Here is a 21,332-nt window from a genome sequence, read left to right as displayed (position 1 = left end):
CTCTTCTTTTTTATTCAATCTAAATCATTGCTCTCTTAGCAAGATCTCCTCCAAGCATTCCTCCTAAGTAGCACAATTAATTTCAATCTTCTCTTGAATAGCTTCTAGTGTGATAGAAATATACTTTTTCTACTCAAAGATATTCCCAAAGGAGTATCTATTCTAACCTTTTACTTTGTTCCTTAACAGTTTTAATTTTTGGACCACACAAAACATGGGAGCACCATTAATTGGAACATTACACAATCATTGAACCAAGACTCTGAAATCTAGAAGAAGAGACCACATGATCTCATATCTAAATGAGTAATGGCTTCTCTTGGCATCTTCATCTAAAGATAAGATAATCACATTACAATTTGATCCAAATTTAGGGAGGGAGCATAGGGATAAGGAGTCAACATATCTCCAATTTACTAGAAACCAAAAAGAAATCCAATCTAACTTGAATTAGGTTTTGTCCAAGTCTCCTATTAGACCAAGTGAATATCCATCAAACCAACCACATAAATAAATTCCATAAGATCATTCATTCTCTTAGAGTAGTCTTCAAGGTTGTCAGATTTCTCAGATTGGTACAAGGGAGAATTAAAATCTCCAGCCAACATCTAGTAATCCATAGATGAGTACAATGTTAGGTCCCAGAGGTAATTGAGAGGGAGGGTGAATTAGTTGTCCAATAAATACAAACAAAAAATAACTTAACCAAACTTAATGCTTAATGCCAGTAAAATAAACTTTAATGTCTATAGACAATTTAAAAGTTAATTGCAGTATCGGTAAAGTTTAATGCATGAAATAGAAAGACAAATAACATACACAACACATAACACAGTTATTTGTATGTGGAAACCCTATAAGGAGAGAAACCATGGTGGGAAACCTTACCCACAATCAGATGATACTAGTGCAGATAGTATGTGTGTACAATATGGAGTCTGCACATGCAGAAAGGCCAACTACCTAGAGCTCACTGCTCAATCACAAAATGGGAGTCACACTGACTACAATTGGATGGTTAAATCCAATGATAATGTACTGCTCAAAATAGCATCTTCATATGCTGGATTTAGTACCGGTTAAGCTCTGATTTGCCTTCTTCAAACCTTCCTTCAATCTTGAATGATGTCTATGTGTATAGCTCTGCTTATATTCGTATATACCGAATATTACAACCTTATAAACCTTTTTCACTATCCTATATCAATCTCGTAAATGAGATCTTTTATTTATACCATAACCTAAGACCAAATGTGTAGGTTGGCTCACTAAAAGATATTACAATAAAATTAATTACAAATGAATCAATATGTGATGCATGATGTCGGCTCAATGCATTTACAATAATAATAATTCATCTTCATTATGTGTCGTGTTGATCTGGATTAGATATGCTTGTCGGTCCATAACCTAAACCTATTTGTCGGTAACATCAAATATGCAAACCCAATTAGACCAATGAATAAATCACCAAAACAAAGTGTCCAAACAATGTCTTCGACATAACCAAGTAATCTCAAGTCATTCCAAGTGCCGATGAACAATATAACCTGTCGGTGAACCAGATACCGGTGACCGTGCATAAGTCATTGATCATGTTGGTGAACATGACCAAAGATCTCCAAGTGCTGATAAGTGTTGACAAGTGTTGACATCAATGACAAAACCATATCAACATATCCAAAATACCAACACACAAGATAAATTTTTACAGAGAGGACCAAAGGCTATCCCTAGGGGATCTCGCATTGGGAGCATGGACATTTATGAGATTTTGCACAAAGTGGGACCTTAAATCTCTCAACTTTACAATAAGACAATTTTTGGCAAAATGAATTAGACTACCATTAAAAGAGGTCAAATTCCACAAGGTAGCAATGCCCCTAGACACTCCTTCAACATCACTAACAAGGAAAGCAGTCGAAGGCTAGAAAGAAATGACAATCTCCTCAAATATAAAAGATCACATCTTTGGTTCATGTAGCAAGAGAATATCCATTTTTTGGTCCATTAGCATACATTTCAACATGTGTTGTTTCACAGGGCTATTTAAGCCCCTCCCATTCCAAGATAGAATCTTCATCTAAAACAAGTACAAAAGATATACTCATCCTTGAGTAGAACAAACATCTCACCATTACGGGATGCAAATTAATTTTTTTTCATAGTTTCTAAGAGATTATATAAGGTCCTTTATCTTCCATTAGCAATCTCTCTTATTGCATCCTTGTTCCTAGAGTCTATTTGTGATGATCTTCTGACTCTGTTCTCTCCTCATACATCAACTTTCTTTTTATTTTTGTTCTTAGAACTAGCTTGGGTCCAATCAAATTCATCGTCTCCTTCATCAACAAGAGTCTTTCTTGACTTACTAGGTAGGTGGGCGGGAGTGGGGGTAGAAGAAAAAACCAAGATGTGTAGCTTTTCTTTCAAGTTGACAAAATCTGTCACAAATTTCTCTTTAGGGGTTTTAATCACATTTTCCATATTAATGTTCTCTTTATTGGGGTTTAGGCAAATTATCACAATTTCCACTTTAGAATCTTTCTAATAGACTCCAAAGGTAGCATGGTAGGGTAGTGTAGAAGTGTTGTGATTCAAGTCCACAACCATGTCCACATCCAACAATCCCCCACACACCATGTTTTCCTTTTGCCTAAGATGGGGAAGGATGTCCACATTTTGCAAAGGTTTTGAATCCAAGGGTCTATTCGGCTACAAACCAAAATGAAAAAACTGTTAGATCATCAGGTTGCTTTTTCTTATCTTTGGCTAAGTTTCTCTCAATCTTAGTAGTGAATGGGGTAGGATCAGTTATGGGATCATCATCCGTATGAGTCAAAGAATTCCTCAGCCCAACAATAGGGTAAACAAAAGGAGCATTGCAAATCTGTTGTTTTCTAACAAGCTATTTCTTGCATTCAAAACTGAGATGGTCATATCTTCTACAAGATTAACAGAAAGCTTTGGAATTTTCATACTCAATGGGTTGGACCTAGGAACCAATCCTAAATAGGAGCGTAACTTGTGTCATGACCCTTATTATTTTCATAATTGTTATTTAATAATTAAATTAATTGTATATTTATTTAATCCCGAAATATGATTCTTTGTTATATAATTTTAATATTTTAATTAATATGTGATTTCTTTAAATGTCAAATAAAATAAAATAAGAAAATTATATTATTAATTAAATACATTATTATAGAAACTTTTATTTACTATATCAAATATTTAAAATAAATAATAATATATGTAATATATTGTGACTTTTAAAAATTAAATAACTAAAAGGTTTATTGAATGAAATTATATCTTTAAACTTAAAAATACTATATTAGATTCTATTCAATATGAAATTGTTTAAAAATCCTAAAAAGAATAGAGATTTATTTTTAAAAAGGATTTCTTTAAATTGAGTGTAGCCCAGTCTTATTAATAAGAATGAATGTTTTGAAAGTAAAAGTTTCAAACTAAAAAGGCAATGCTAGTCTCGTGCATTTCGTTTGGGAAGCATTATCGAAGGCTTTATGTGATTAAATCCAAGCTAAGTATAGGGTATTAGAAAATAAATCGATATCTTTTTTTAAAAAGAGTCAAATGCATTGCGGATTTTCTCTTTTTAGAAGGGAAGTAATATTTCCGTTATGTGGAGGAGTAATATTGTAAGTGATTAAAAAATTATACAAGCGAATGAATGATTTTGTTTTGAAAATTAAAACTGTAGTTGATTTCTTTTAAATAAGGAAAAAGTGTGTGCAACTACTCGAGAATCTTTCCAACGGTCTAGGCTAGGTTTCCATTTGCAAAGGGATAAAAAATTGTTACTTCTATAAGACCACAAACTTTCTATGAGGATCTTAACCAAATCTTCCTAAATGACAAAACTAAAAAAGGGAAAAACCATTTTCCATGGCATTAATAGACACGCTACCTTTTAGCTTCCACCTAGCAGTAGCTCATTTCCTAACTTGGTCAATAGAAGGTCAGAAGGCCAAAAAAATACCAACAAGAGAGAGGTTGAGCTCAGCAATAACAATATTAAGCAACACATCAGGAATCTCCACTTGTTGGTCTTTCACAATGCACTCCCACTAGTTTAATTTGAAGAAAAGAAATGTTCCCTTCATTATGAAGATAGTTAGCATGATATTTTGCACACTCGATAAATAAAATTAATAGAAATATAATCAAATCTCAAGATGTCAAATGGTAAGTAAAAATACTAATGTGAATAAAATATGAAAATATGGATGTAAACAAGTTATAAGTCATTTATTTTTATTAAAATACAATTTCACGTACATATGACTTGAATAGAAATACATTTTCAAATATAGATTTATACATCCTTATAATTGATTGTGGTCATATAATTCTAACATTAAAAAATTATATTGTTAACTAAATAATTATTGGTTGACAATAATATAAATATAAATTACATGAGAATTCTCTTAGAGAGGAAAAACTTTTTCTTCATCTTTGTTGTCTTCAATTTCTCTCATATCTCCAAAACAACATCTGTCCAACAAATAAACAATTTACAAAACTAGATTATAAAATATATTATTTAAATAATTTAAATATTATTTTATATTAAAACATAATGATTATAATTACTTTACATATGAAAATTATAAAATAATAAATTACATTAACTACTACCAATAAAAAAATATAAAATATTATATATTAACTACATTTTATTATAAAAACTTAAAAAACAATAATATAAATAACTATATGTATTACTTTGAGATAATGATTCAAATTAAAAAAATATCATAAGCCATAATGTGCTTAATTGAAATATATCATAAGTCATAATAAACATATTGATACCTACTAAAGGGTTGGAATAAAAAAGGTTAAACATAGTATTGTAGAGCTAAAATTGTGAAACTAAACAAAGAGAATATCCATGTTAGATCTAATCACAAATCAATTGTTTGTAGTAACATCAAAATGTTCTCAAAACAATCAATTTTTATATTATTTTTTAATTTTAAATTTAAATATATTTTTTATTTGAAACTTAAATGATTTACATTAATATTAATATTAGAAATTTTTAGTTAGAATAATTTTTTTTTAATAATTTTTAAACTAGACTAAAAATTTATGATGTAAGTAAGATGTAAACATTTTTTAACTCATATCTATGTTAATTTGTTTAGAATTTTAATGAATTTGTTACTTTATATTTTGAGGAAATAATTGTACTAATGGTGCTAAAAATTTTTGAAACAAATTATTTGCATAATTTTATATATTATTTTATTTTTAGAGTACATAACTTTTTCAATTACTTGATTTTTAATTGAAGAGTTATTTGGTATATAATTTTCAGTTTTTCTTTTACCAAATCACTCTTTCTTATTATTTGAACAATTATTTTGGTTTACTTTTACTTTAAAATCTATAAAAAATAATGTATTCTTTTATGTTACTTTCTAATAATTTCACTTATTATAATTACTTTCTACCTAAAAGATGAATGTCAATTATAAATATTTTTTCTTTTACCATTACAACATCAAATCTTATTCTAATATTGCTACTATAAATATTACTTCTTAAAAATAAACAATATGATCTTTTTCAATTTTGAAAAATGAAATTCAAAATTGCTAATTAATATAACAATAACTCATATTCTAAATTAAGAAAAGACATAAAATTAAAAAATTAATAAAAAATACAATAATTGACATAAATTTTTCATAATTCATGAAATTGTAGAATGGTAATTTTTGAATGCAAACATACATAATTTGATCAAAAAACTTGAACTGTAAAACAAAAAAATGTTAAACCTTCACTACAACAAAAAAAAAACCATATTAAAAATCTAAAAAATATATATATAATATTACATCTTGAAAAGTGAAATTTATATGATACATGATACATACCATTAAACCTTCCCAACAAGTCAACAAAGCCGACAAAAATATTTATGAATAAACAGAACCAATAGATAAAAAATAATAATACTTCTTGGCACGTGAAATAGTTAATATCAACCCCAAAAAAAAGGATATAAAAAAGGAGTCGTGAGAGTTTGCAATCGGTGCTTTTAGAGAATCAAAGTCACGGTAATGGAGTTAGTGGAACTATTTTAATGCATTTGATACTTTTATAATATTAAGAGAGAATCCAATGCTTGATAACACTTACATTCAGAGTCGGAAGTAATCCAAATATCTTTACTGCAATTGGGGGCAACACGAGTCACCGAGCTGCGGGCCACTTGCATCTCCATTCTACTCTGAACTCGAAACGAAGAAGAAGAAGTTGAAGTCGAGGAGGAGGAGGAGGAGGAAGAAGAACAATTTGTAATGTTCCATTTGCTCATCTTACTCGAGCATGTCAACAGATATTCCTCTGAGCTTGGGGTGCCCTTCAATGACCCTTTGTTCCTGTTCAAAATCTACATTAACCAGTACCACCCACAATATCAGACCAATAAACTACTTACGCCCAAGGCATATTATATGTATATAATCTTATTATTATTATTTTCTTCTCATAATACCGTATGGATAAAGGTCAGCAAAACCAAGAGAAAGAAAATTTAGTACCGTCCAACGTCTGTTAACTTTGGTGCTTTTAGCAGTGCCCTGCCATTTCACAATCTCCCCCATCCGAGACGCTCTCAGCTTATCTATATAACTTTTGTGGGTCTCTTTCTTCTCTGCGTTCTCGTCTCTTGGTTTTTCCTTCAAGTTGGGTAACCCTTTGTTGCCGATAATCTTGGTTACACATCTTCTTATGTTGTCCATTGCATTAGCTTTCTCACGTTCTTGATGAAGCAGAGTATTATTGTCCAATGGGCAGTGGCGAAAGCTTGGAGTAAAACATTCAGCAACATAGCCCATATCTTTGAGTTGATTTAAGTTGATGGTAAAGGAGGCCCCACAAGTATTCATTCTCTCCTTCAATCCATACAGATTCCCTGCCAGTCCTGCAATATAGCTCTGCTGATTTCTTCCCACAACTATTCTTCTATCTGTCTCTTCCTCATGCTCGTCCTCCATCTCCCCCGATTCATAAATGATCCAATTCGAAGCCTTTTCAGATGCCACAGTCTTCATTTCTCCTAATCAAAATTAAACTAAATTCTATTAGATTACAATGATATCTTTATTCTATCAAAATCATAAAATTTTCACAGTTCATAATGATTAGTTTGTATTTTTTTGGATTCAATTGTGTACATTTTTTATTGTCAACATTTCAAATCAAATTCTATGACTTTTCTATTCTCTTTCTTTCATATTCTAATGATAGATCATTGAATTTGATCTAAAACATTGACAATAAAAAATCTACACTATCAAATCCAAAAAAAATACAAACTAACATCTATTCTATCTAATTTTATGAAGATGGTCATGTCTATACAATCATTAAAAAAAAATTTAATAAAAATAAAAGAAGTAATCTGCTCACCTTCACCATTGTCTTTACTTGACCTTGTAGCTGGCTCGTTGCGATGCTTCTGGAAAATCCATTTTAAGATCTGTATAGTAAACCCAAAGAGATGAGATGTTAGTAATAAGCATTAAACACTAATACATTTAACAATAATACCATAAATCTTACAAACAATGAGCATGAAAACTGTGTAAAAGCAAATAAGCACAAGATACCTTAATTGTTTTCCGATACTGAATCATCTTTACTCTTCGCCCTTCCCTCTGCAAATTGGCGAGGATGAGGATAATACAAGCAAAAAGCAAAGGCCTTGCACTACCAACCAACTGCATGACCATTTATTTTAAACATAGCTCAACTATTTATAAGAAAATTTGCAAGCAAACAAAGAGACTGAATAGTTGATTGATTGTTTGACCTTGCGATATGGGGAATGGGTACCTTTAATGGGGGCTGTGAACTCGATAAGCCACGTAGTAAACAATAGAGAAATTTGATCCATACGCTTTCCAAGAGAGATTTGGTGTATCAGTTGGAAATCTGGTGCCCCCCTACAGCTAGAGGTCTATCATTTTGGTCACCTCTTGACACAAACATTCATTATACAACTCCTAGGAATTAGTCATCTCTTATTAATAAAATATGTGATATTCTTTGCAAAAGTTAGGTTGCCTGAACGTTACGAGACATTTCTCGAAGGAAAACGTGGGAGTGTAGTTGGTGTCTCGATCTCCACCATTGACAGCCTTTTCTTCTTTTGCCTTAATATCAGGAGATTCCAAAAGCTTGCCTACTTCTCAATTCTTGGTATTCAAATTATAGATTGTTTATCTCTCGCACAATAATTATTAACCTGACTCTTTCCTTTTTGGGATATCCGGATGCCATTTTTTCATTGGAAGACAGAAAAATATCCCGATTTCATGAGAACATCTCATGGATCGAAGGGACGGACTTACGCATTTTAGTGGGTCTTAGCAAGACTATGTTAACTCATACATGCCTGGGAAGAAGCACAGCCTTTAATCAATTGTTTTATTATTTTTTTAGGTTTACAGTTACAAGAAGCCTGCTGATCTAATAATAGTAAGATTATAGCATTGAAATGAAGTTAGACGTGGTTAAATTCCACACACATAACTCTACTATTCTATCGGACCTCAGACCATGGAATCATCGAATCGTGTTACAGATTTGTATAAGCGCCATAATCAAGACTTTTCTTAATTGATTAGGGTTAGACGTACAAGATATTTATTATTTTATCTCATAATCATAATCAACCAATAAGCTTATATCACGGAATTAAGTTATACGCGGTTACATGACATACACATCAGCTACGTTTGACTTCGTGAAGTTTCTTGGTCTGCGTGACATTAAGTTGCTCGTACGAACAATGGAGGTGATTTAGGTTGTGTCGAACTAGGAGTGTCACCTCCTTGCCCTAGAAATCTCCATTACAATTATTTAAATTTAAGAATTATTAAATTTAGAAAATAAATAAATAAATAACTAAAAGGTCATTAATAAATTACGTATGTATCAAGAGTCACTTATTTTTTAGTTTTTTGGATCATAATTGGCCCATTTATGCATCTTTATTGGTACCCATAACACATGCATGGTTATTGGAGCATCTTCAAGCAAATATTGGGTAACACTTCAAAAAGTTTACTTTTTGACCCTGGCGCTCATAACGGATCCCACAGCGTGCATCGTTAACCAAAAAAAATCGTCAAAATCTAATGTACTGTTTAGAATTTGTGGGTGCATGAAGTTACCTATAACGGCTACTAGTACACTTGCCCTACGTATATGCTTATTATTTAAATAGTAATTTTAAGTTCACATTATCAAATAAAATATCATAATATTACTTTTTTATTTTTTAACGTAATGTTAGGTTTAAATATCACTACTTTGTAAATTTAATGCCATATTAAATAGTTTCAATATCCTTAAAAAGCGTCTTAAGGTATTTTTGATGTATTAGAAAATATTTTGTAATATTTATTCTCACTACTCTCATGAAGTAAATAAAAATGAAATGTATGACAGGTTAGCGTATTTAAATAAGGGGAGAAGATGAGCAGATGGAGCATAAAGGGAATGCTTCTCAGGGGGAGACCATTGCTCAAGCAGTAATAGAAAGATTGCATGTGCAACAAATGAGTAAGTAATAATGGGAGATGATCTAGTTACAAGTCTACAACATGCCATGGCTATACATCCTTATTTTCAGATCTGGTGGAGATTGGTTATTATGCCTACACCGCAAATTTGCCTTCAACAGGCATCTTGTCTAACCAAGACACAAAGAAACTATAAGAAAAATGTAGGGTAACTAATGCAAGAAAACAACAAGTAGGGATAACCACATGGCTAACCCAAGCTATAGTGCTATTATGCACAATGGGCTCATATAAATCCAAAGTGCCCAGTTTGTTAAGCATTTTTTATGTACTAGAAAATATTTTGTAATAAGCCATACGAGGAAGACAATGTAACCCTTCAGACACTTTTTAAGGATATGTTAGACAGCTCAAATAACCAAAGGACAACTAAGAGGGGGAGGGGGGGGGAGGGTGAATCAGTTGTCAACAGATTACAAAACTTTAATCATTCAAATCCTTATTACTGAAACACATAAAATCAATACCGGAATGCATAAACCAAATACCGGAATAACTGATACAGCAATTAAACATAAACATAAATCACATCACAGTTACCATCCATCCAGAACACATGACACCAAGATTTGTACGTGGAAAACCACGGTGGGAAGCCTACCTACAGTCAGATAATACTTCTGCAGTAAGTATGTGATTACAATATGAGGGACCTGCACATGCAAGAAGGCCAATATCCTAGAGCCCACTACTCATCACAAAAGGAGCCTCACTGATTACAAAATAAATCTAGACTACAATCCGAAAAGAAGAGTGAACTGCAAAGATAACATCTCCTATGCATAAGTACAGTTCTGGTTCAACTCAATACTAGAGGCCTTAAACCTTTTCCACAAACCCAATTCGATCACCAATGATCGACCAAAACCTCTGCATATGATTACAAAATCTTATAGATGCAGCTGAAGGGGGTGGGACTCGATATGACATTCTGCCTTGTCATAAATGCTAGAGTCCTTCGCAAACACATAATCCTATAACCATAATCCCATATGCCCATTACCATGATCTACAAAGAGATCTTATATCATATTTATACCAACCCGGGACCTAAACAATTAGGTCATCCACCTAAAAGATAATACGATAAATTCGTAACATAAACCCGCAATCCAATGATCAACCAAGTCATCTTAGGCCCAAAAAAATGTAAACCAGTCATTAAATCCCGCTGGTAATGCATCAGGAACATCCTCCAACACGTTACATAAACCGGACCCAAAATAGGTCGCCATAAACCAAATCCAACACCACCGATCAACAAGAACATGAACAAGATAACCATCAGCATCCTGAGAACCATCTAGAAGGCGCACCAGCACCACGTATCATGTGCATCAAAAGATCTTCAACAAAGCTCTGTCAGTAAAACCATTACCAGTGACCAAAAGGCTTACTAGAACAAATGATAGTATCTGAGTCATCAAATCCTGAACCAACTGATTGTGATATGCATCTGAATAGAATAAATGATAGATCCAAAACAATTCCACAAACCAAAGTATATCGGAGCATACCAGATCAATATCATAATCCAACCACTCTACCAGAACCAACCAGAAACTGATAAACAACCAAAACAATTTGTGTTGCCATCAATGACAAAACATCAATGCAACACAAATCAATTCCTCTAAATTGCCAACAATCTCCCCCTTTGGCATTGATGGCAACACTAGATGTGAAAAACATCCAAGTGCCAAGAAATGCCAAACAAGTCTCCCCCTATGGAAGACAACCAACAATCTCCCACAAAATGATATAGCAATGAAGATCTGAAGCAAACTCCCCTAATGAATATATCTCTCCCCCTTTGACATCAATGCCAGAGATCTGACATAAATATCAAAGAAAAGTCATAAATCCTTAGATTCTTACAGTTGACTACTCCCCCTAAGTAGTAGCACCACCACATCAATCTAGAATGAGTAATAGCTTTGATAACGCATACCAGACTGATGCCAATCAACATCACTCAGGTCTCTACCGGAGGGGCAGAAACCCCCAATATGTCTCTGAAGTACTCAAATGATTCTTTAGGCAAAGGTTTAGTGAAGATGTCTACAATCTGCTCTTTAGTGTTCACATAAACCAGTCTGACTTCATTTGCTTCCACCTTCTCCTTCAAAAAGTTATACTTGATAGATATGTTCTTTGTCTTAGAATGAAATATTCGATTCTTTGATATATCAATAGCAGCAGAGTTATCACAATGAATAACTATCGGTTCATTACAATCCACCTTTATATCCTTCAACAGTTGCTTCATCCATAGAACTTGTGTACAATTAGTAGCAACAGCAACATACTCAGCCTCAACAGTAGATAAAGAGGTACATGACTTATTTTTGTTGATCCATGAAACAAGTTGTTTTCTAAGAAAGAAAGCTCCACCATATGTGCTCTTCTGGTCATCAACATCTCCAGCCCAATCTGCATCTCTATATGCACATAATGTAATGTCATCATTTTCAGAATACCACAAACCATATTTAGTTGTTCCCTGCAAATACCTAAGAATCCTTTTCACCGCACTCTCATGGTTTTCTCTAGGATCACTCTGATATCTTGATACAATACAAACTGCATTCATTATATCCAGTCTAGTCTAAGTTAGATATAACAAACCTCCAATAATAGACTTGTACCTTGTATAATTTACTGGTGCAGATGCATCTTTCTTTGTCAATTTCTCACTGGTAACAATAGGTGTACTAATCGGTTTAGAATTTTCCTTACCAAATTTATTCAACAACTCCCTAGCATACTTAGTTTGACAGATGAAAATACCTTTATCAATCTGAGTAATCTGCAAACCTAAGAAGAATTTCATCTCCCCAATCATAGACATCTCAAATTCATTCTTTACATTGTTAGATAATTCCATACACAACTTATCTTCACCTACAAAAATGATATCATCAACAAAGACTTCGATAATCAATATTTCATCATTAGTGATCTTATAATATAAATTATTGTCACCATTACCTTTAGTGAAATCAAGCTTCAAAAGATATCTATTCAGTCTTGCATACCAAGCTCTAGGGGCTTGTTTCAATCCACATAAAACTTTCTTTAACCTGCAAACCATGTTTTTGTCATTTGAAAGTGAAAATCCATCAAGTTTCTCAATATAAACTTCCTCTTCAAGATCTCCATTCAAAAATGCACACTTAACATCCATCTGATAAACCTTGTAGTTCTTATGTGTTGCATAAGCAAGAAATAATCTCACAACTTCAATCCTAACTACCGGTGCAAAGGTTTCATCATAATCAATTCCTTCCTTCTAAGAATATCCTTTACACACCAATCTAGCTTTATACCTCACAATGTGTCCATCTTTGTTCAATTTATTCCTAAAAACCCATTTAGTCCCAATAACATTCTTATTTTTTAGGTTGGGGAACTAAAGTCCATGTGTTATTCTTTTCTATCTGATCTAAATCTTATTTCATAGCTTTCATCTTTACAAGCTTCAATTACTAATGTTGGCTCAACTTGAGAAATTAAACATACCTCATCAGCTGCCAACCTTCTTCTTGACATCACTCCTTTGGTTTTGTCTCCAATGATCTGATCTTCTAAATGATTCAACCTTACATACTTAGGAGTCTTCTGATTTTATGTTCCTCTGCCCTCATCTTCAGTTACAATTGAATTTTTGGATACTGCCGACGTAACTGGTTCAACATTTTGTTCTGGTGTAGGTGTTACCAGTTCAATTATGATCATTTCCACTATCGGTTCTCTCATAAGTTCTAATTTGACTTATGTTCTTCTCATCCACATTGACATTAGTGCTCTCCACAATTCTCTGCAATATTTTGTTATAACATCTATATGCTTTGCTTTTATTAGAATAACCAATAAATATTCCTTTATCACATCTAGGATCAAACTTTCCAATGAAATCGTCTCTTTTGATATAGCATTTACTACCAAAGATTCTGAAATACTTAACTGTCGGTTTATGACCAAACCATAACTCATAAGGTGTCTAACCGATATCTCATTTGATATGAACTATGTTGAATGGGTATACTGTCATGCTCACAGCTTCTCTCCAGTAGACATGAGGCAGATTAGCTTCCATCATCATATTTCTAGTTGCATCCAAGATAGTTATGTTCTTCCTTTCCACAACTCCATTTTACTGAGGTGTCTGGGGTGCAGACAACTGTCTCCTTATTCCATTCTTCTCACAATAGTTGTTAAATTGACCGGATGTGAATTCTCCACCCTGATCTGACCTTGAGCATTTAATCTTCAATCATGTCTCTGTCTCAACTTTAGCTTTAAATATTTTAAACTTTTCAAATGCTTCAGACTTCTCCCTTAGAAAAGTAACCCACATCATTCTTGAATAGTCATCAATGATTAGAATGAAATATCTATCACCCTAAAAACTTTTGATTCTACCAGAACCACACAAATTAGTGTGAATAAGATCAAGAACATCATTATATTTGTCTTGTATACTCTTAAAAGAAGTTATGATTTTCTTTCCCATTTGAAATTCCTTACATACCGGATTATGGCTTTACAATCTTAGGTATATCTCTAACTGCCTTAGTTGAACTGATCTTCAAAATGCAATCGAAATTTACATGACACAACCTCTTATGCCATAGCCAACTCTCATCAATTTGTGTAAATCAAACATTCTCACCGGAGTTCAAATGAAAAATGTTACCTTTAGTTTGTGTACCGGTTGCAATCTCCAATCCATATCTGTTGATAATCTTGCATTTTCCATCCTTGACTTGTAACTAAAATCCTTTATCCACCTACTGTCCTACACTCAAAATATTATGCCTTAAACCTTCAACATAATAAACATTATTAGTGTTATGCTTACCATCCAATGATATTGTTCCTCTTCCCTTAATTATGCATGCTTTGGCATCTCCAAATCTAGCCAGACCACCATCAAATTCTTGCAAAGATAAGAACTTCCTTTTATCTCCAATCATATGATGTGAACATCCACTGTCAATTACCCATTCATCCCTATTTTCAATTTTAGCAACAAGGGCCTTCTCTTCAAGTGCCAGATCATCTTCCTGGATAGCCAAAAATACCCATTCCTTTCCATTGTCGGATCCACTAGCTAAATCTTGTGTCGGTTCATCATCAAAATCATTTACACCTTCCTCATCAACAAAGTAGCATGATTTGTCTTTGATCCTCCTGTACTTATTCTTGTTCTGATAATCATGGTTAGGTCTAAAAGATCTTCTAGCTCTTTCTTCAAATCTTAAATTCCTTTCAGGATATCTAGATACAAAATGACCTATCTTATTACATGCAAAGCATTTAAAAGGTGATTTTCCTTCATACTTACTTAATGTCAGTCATTTAGGTACTCTTCTAGCAAATAAGGCTTCAAGTTGCTCAAACTCTTCATCTTCTTTCTTCATATACTCTAATTCCTTCACATATAAATATTTCCAATCACTCTTGCTAGTAGATGATGTAGATGCATGAAAAGTAGGTTCGGATTTCATAGCTCCAAAAGGTCCAAATTCCTCAAGCTCAAAAGCAGATAACTTTCCAACCAAGGTATCCCTATTAACAGAGGTGTTTGTCATAGTTCTCAGCTCATTAATTGCAGTAGCCTTCATCTTATAAGCCAGTGGTAAATCTCTCAATACTTTAGAAACTATTTCATCTTTTCTCATAGATCCACCACAACATTGAATTCACATAACAATCTTATTAACTCTCTCCATAAAAGTAGTAATCCTTTCATCTTCTTCCATCTTCAGGTTCTCATACCTCACTCGGTAACCATAAAGTTTAGCAATTTTAACAGTAGGGTCACCTTCATTCAAAGTCTCCAATTTATCTCATATAGCCTTTGTAGTTGATTTGTCAGTTAGTCCCATAATTTGTTGATCAGAAAGTGCATACAAAAGGGCTTCTCTAGCTCTACAATCATTTTCAATGTCTTTATCCAAGCCTGTCAGAGGAGGATTTCTAGATCTCAGATTATGAGGTGTATAGCCATTCTTAGTGATCTCCCAAATCTCCTTACCAAGACATCTCAGATGAGTCTCCATCTGAATCTTCCATACTCTGTAATTTGTTCCATCAAGCCTAGGAATTTCTCTCTAGAAAATAGCAGCATATGAACTTCATGAACTTGAACTGCTAGATGCCATAGGATCTTCCTCAAGCGGTTAAGCTTCTACAGAGAGGACCGGGCTCTAATACCAATTGCTAGACAACTCAAATAACCAGAGGACAACTGAGAGGGGGGATGAATAAGTTGTCAACAGATTACAAAACTTTAATCATTCAAATCCTTATTACCATAACACATAAACTCAATACCAGAATGCATAAACCAAATACCAAAATAACTGATATAGCAATTAAACATAAACATAAATTACATAGCAGTTACCATCCATCCAGAACACATGACACCAAGATTTATATGTGGGAAACCCGATAAAGGGAAAAACCACGGTGGAAATCCTACCCACAATCAGATAATACTTCTTCAGTAAGTATGTGATTACAATACGAGGGGCCTGCACATGCAGGAAGGCCAACAACCTAGAGTGCACTACTCATCACAAAAAGGAGCCTCACCAACCACAAAATAAATCCAAACTACAATCTGGAAAGAAGAGTGAACTATAAAGATAGCATCTCCTATGCCTGAGTACAGTTTTGGTTAAGCTCAATACGAGAGGCCTTAAACCTCTTCCACAAACCCAATTCGATCACCTATGATCGACCAAAACCTCTGCATATGATTACAACATTATTCGCACACAGATAATCCTATAACCATAATCCCATGTGCCCATTACCATGATCTACAAAGAGATCTTACATCATATTTATACCGACCCAGGACCTAAACAATCAGGTCAGCCACCTAAAAGATAATACAATAAATTCATAACATAAACCCACAATCCAATGATCAATCAAGTCGGCTTAGGCTGAAAAAAATGTAAACCAATCATTAAATCTCGTTGCTAACGCATCAGGAACATCCTCCAACATGTTACATAAACTGGTCCATAACCTAGATAACACTAGTCCCAAAATAGGTCACCAGAAACCAAATCCAACACCACCGATCAATAGGAACACGAACAAGATAACCATCAACATCCTGAGAATCATTTAGAAGATGCACCAACACCACTTATCACGTGCATCAAAAGATCTTCAACAAAGCTCTACCGGTAAAACCCTTATCGGTGACCAAATTGTCTTGCTAGAACAAATGATGGTATCTAAGTCATTAAATCTCAAACCAACGGATCGTGATACACATCTGAATAGCATGAATGACAGATCCAAAACAATTCCACAAACCAAAGCATACTAGAGCATACCGGATCAATATCATAATCCAACCACTCTACCAAAACCAATCAGAAACTAGTAAACAACCAAAACAGTCGATGTTACCATCAATGACAAAACATTAATACAACACATAATCAATTCCTCCAAATTGCCAACAGGATATACATTATTGATACATTCCTTGAGTGTTTTTTAAGGATAACAATTGTAATATGACTGAGATATTGTTGTTTGAAACTTGTTTGCTAAATTTTTTAAAGTACAGGTCATGTGGAGTCTTCAATCGACAAATCAAGCATTTATCAAGTCTTCATCATCAATTTTCATCATCAAGGGAAGCTTTGGGATATTGAAGAATAATAGGAGATCACTGACTATTGATTGGCTTGTACCTCTCCTTTAGGGTCTGGTATGGTTTCATGTTATTTTCATCTCTCTTTATAAGTTTCACAACACTTGTTTCTAGATTTGCATTTATGCTTTAGATCCATTATTACATTTGTGATTTGAATCATTTATATTTACATTTACATTCATTTAGGGTTTACTATCCAAGTGTAGGGTAGAACTCTAGATTTACTTTCTTGTTCATTTAGGATCTTGCACACACACAAGATTCTTGTACACACATTTTTAGTACACTATCGAATATTTATTGAGGTGGAAAACACAAAAACAAGGGGTTTGACTAAGGCAAAACCCCATATAGCCACATAGACACCATTTTTTAAGTTGCGGATGTAGGCACAAGAATCCGATGGATGCACAATCTTCAGAACCGACAGGACACACAGGTGCAGACCCAAGATCAAAAGAAAATCTCATTTTTCCAGGACCATAGTGTGGCACCCTGGTCCTCCCTGTTTTCCTACTTCTTGTGGCAGTTCAATAAATCAGAGAATCAAGCAACAATTTCCAGGAAGTATAGCTCTCAGTGGTATCAAGGACCAGGACATGGCATCAAGTCCTGCTCAGTCAACCTCCAATTTCAGTGATAGGTACACCTTTGAGTTCCTTTTCCTACTTTGTATGCAATCTCTTAGTTTCAGATCTACAAATTGCAATATTTTTAGTTTATGTTTGCATATTTGCTCATCTACTAGAATAGTTGGTCATTGCATTGCATTTTGCATATCTCCTCTTCATAGAAGCAAAGGAATATAAACTCTAAATATACTCTCTCTCTCTCTCTCTCTCTCTCTCTCTCTCTCTCTCTCTCTCTCTCTCTCTCTCTCTCTCTCTCTCTCTTTCAAGAAGTAGTCAAAATGAATCATCTCCTTAGGCTCTTTTGTATTCCAATGTGTGCATTAGAGTGGGATTAGGTCTTAGTCTACTTGATTCCATTTTCATCCTATACATTTTGGGAACCTGACATCCTACACCTTTAATTCTAATTTATGTTCTCAGATATGAGTGTTTATGCAATTTAAATTCAAGTTTTTATTTACAAGTTTGATTTCCTTGCAAATTTTAAAAATTTAGAGGGTGATTTCACTAAAACCCTAAATTTTAAATTTCAAATTGAACCTATGGATTGCTTAATTTGGATTAATTATTTTAGATTTGATTTGGGAAAACTTTGCACTCATATATCTCATTTTCTATATCAAAGTATATAAATTTAGAGTGCTTGCATTGGTGAAAATATCATAAAAATTGGACATTGTTTTTTTTTTTGCATATGTTAACATTTGAAAATGGAAAATTATTGTCATAATGCATTCATTTCATAGATGTGGTAATGGGTTAGCCTCCCTTGTTTCAATTTACCCCTCTCTTAAAGATCCTCCTATCCATGAGGACATTTTAGTGCAAGAAAGAGTTGTTAACAATTCTCTTAAAACTCTCCCATGTTCTAAGGATGAACATTTGAAGAATGATGTTGATAATTCTCCTAAAATGTGCCTCTCCCATGAAACTATCTTAGAGGAAGAGGATTATATCATAAACGCCTTTCTTAATGTTACCTTACCTTCCATACATGATACTTCTTTTAGAGAAAAAGTATTGATGGACATTAAATTATCTTCTCCCAAATTTGGTCTTACCAATGGGGGCACATTAGTACAACAAGAGGTTGTGAACACTTATTTTAAAGATCTCCTTCCTAAGTATGAATCTTTGAAGAATGATGTTCATTTGGTCTTACCAATGGGGGCACATTAGTACAACAAGAGGTTGTGAACACTTATTTTAAAGATCTCCTTCCTAAGTATGAATCTTTGAAGAATGATGTTCATTTTCCTCCGAAAATGTACTTGCCCCATGAGGATCATTTAGTGCAATTAGATGATAGTGTCCCTACTTTTCCTAGTGATAGCATACCCTCTTTTGATTTCAATAAAATTACCACTAGAGATGAAGCATTAATGAGTTGTGCTTGTCCTTTTCCTAAAACTTGTCTTAACCATAAAGATACCTTGGAAGGAGAAGATGAAATTATAAGTAATTTCCTTAATGCTCTCTCTCATAAAGATCCCACTAAAGACATTTTGAGGCAAGAGGATGATTTCAACAACACATTTATTAATGTTCTCCCTTATAAGGATGAAGCATTAATAAATAGTGTTATTCCCTCTCCCAAAATTGACCTTAACAATGGGGATATCATGGTGCAAAAAGACATTTTTAAAACCTCTCTCAATGATCTCCCTTTTTTGGATGAACCTTTGGAGAATGATGTTGATTGCTCTCTTACTATGTCCCTCCCCCATAAGAGTACCTTGGTCAAAGAAGAGGACATTATGACAAAAATGGGTGATATGATTGACAATTCCCTTAATAACACCTCACCTTCTATTAATTTCAATCATTTTTCATCTAAAGATAAAGCATTTCCCTCTCCTCCACTTGGCTCTACTCATGAGGGTACCCTAGTCCAAGAAGAGATTGTTAATATCTCTTTCAATGAGATTCCTCTCAAGGATAAAGCTTTGAAGAGTAATGTTGATCCTTCTACTAGAGAGTCCCTCTCCCATGTAGATCCTTTGGTGATAGAGGATGATATGATCTTTCCTACTAACACTAGACCCTCTTTCAATAACTTTACCTTTGGGGATGAAACATTAATACTTACTTCTAGTCTATCTCCAAAAATTTATCCTATCCATGATAAAATTTTGATGCAAGAAGAGACTATCAACACTTCTTTCAATAATCTTTATCATACGAATGATGTTCATCCTTCTTCTAAAATTGATAAGGCTACCCTAGAACAAGAGAATGATCTTAGATCACAAGGGTTTGATATTCCTAAACCATCTTCGATCAATATGATACATGTGAATGGTTATGAAACACCTAATAAACTCCTCTTCATAGTTCAAGGTGCCAGTCCTTCTCCAAATTCTCAACCTCTAAACAAGCCTATCTTTTTAGTTCAAGGTGGTTATACTAATGATGCCTTTTGAACTCCTAACAAACCAGTTATTACTGTGAAAGGAGGTTATCTTACTAAGAGCCCTTATGAGTATGCTAAAAAAATCACCCAAGAGAATTACAATTCAATTGCACATACATATAATACGCAGAACAATAGGAAACCTAAGCCTCCTATGGTTATTCCATCTTCACTTCCTATTTCTAACCTACTCTTCCACCAACACCCTGTGTATCCCAAACTCTTGGTAAAGAGTATGATCTTATCAAACAACTTAAAGGTACTCCTGCTAAGATATGTCTTTGGGATTTGATTCAAACTTCATCCACATATCATGGAATGTTATAGTTTTATTTAAAGAACTTTGATGTCCCAATAGTGACACCTAATAATATGGCTTCTTTGATTGATCCTATAAATGAATCTAATGCTCAAATTGTATTCACACAAGATGAGTTGTCATCCCATGAGATCCAACATCAATATGGTCCTCTTATGATTGTTGTCCTAATCAATGGTAATGCTATAAGAACAACCCTTATTGACAATGGCTCTAGCCTTAATGTTTGTAGCATTGAATTATTACATAAGATCAAGGTGGATACATCTCTTATTAAACCAGATTCTCTTACTATTCGTGGCTTTGATAATGTTTCTCTAGATCTTCTTTAGGTACTATAAACCTATCTATTAAGGTGGGACATGTTATTTTACCTACACCTATTCATGTCATGTGTGGTGATCTTAATTATAACCTTCTATTAGGATGACCTTGGCTTCATTGTATGCAAGCTTTCCTTTCTACTTTGCATAGGCAACTTAAGTTTATCTACAAAAATAACATGTATACTTTGTTTGTTGATACCAATTTACATGCTTCGTTGCAAAGTGTATTATTCTTCAATTACTTCCAATTATTATGAAAATACTCCTACATCGTCAAGTATTCCTATTTCCTTGAGTACTTCTGG

General features: G+C 33.6%; 1 protein-coding gene across 1 annotated transcript; it reads right to left on the bottom strand.

Moving 5' to 3' along the window:
- Window positions 1-4,309: 4,309 nt before the first annotated feature.
- LOC131057435 (uncharacterized) lies at window positions 4,310-7,767 on the bottom strand. The gene is made up of 5 exons (XM_057991621.2): window positions 7,662-7,767; window positions 7,462-7,531; window positions 6,591-7,108; window positions 6,187-6,439; window positions 4,310-4,527 (listed from the first exon to the last, which is right to left on the bottom strand). Exons 1-5 carry the CDS (start codon window positions 7,686-7,688, stop codon window positions 4,508-4,510), a joined length of 888 nt encoding a protein of 295 aa, XP_057847604.1. The 5' UTR covers window positions 7,689-7,767; the 3' UTR covers window positions 4,310-4,507.
- Between the last annotated feature and the right edge of the window lie 13,565 nt (window positions 7,768-21,332).

The sequence above is a fragment of the Cryptomeria japonica genome, chromosome 7 (genome assembly GCF_030272615.1).
Source record: "Cryptomeria japonica chromosome 7, Sugi_1.0, whole genome shotgun sequence".
Classification (NCBI taxonomy): domain Eukaryota; kingdom Viridiplantae; phylum Streptophyta; class Pinopsida; order Cupressales; family Cupressaceae; genus Cryptomeria; species Cryptomeria japonica.
The sequence above is the reverse complement of the archived record's forward strand: the minus strand, read 5'-3'. Positions and strand labels throughout refer to the sequence as shown.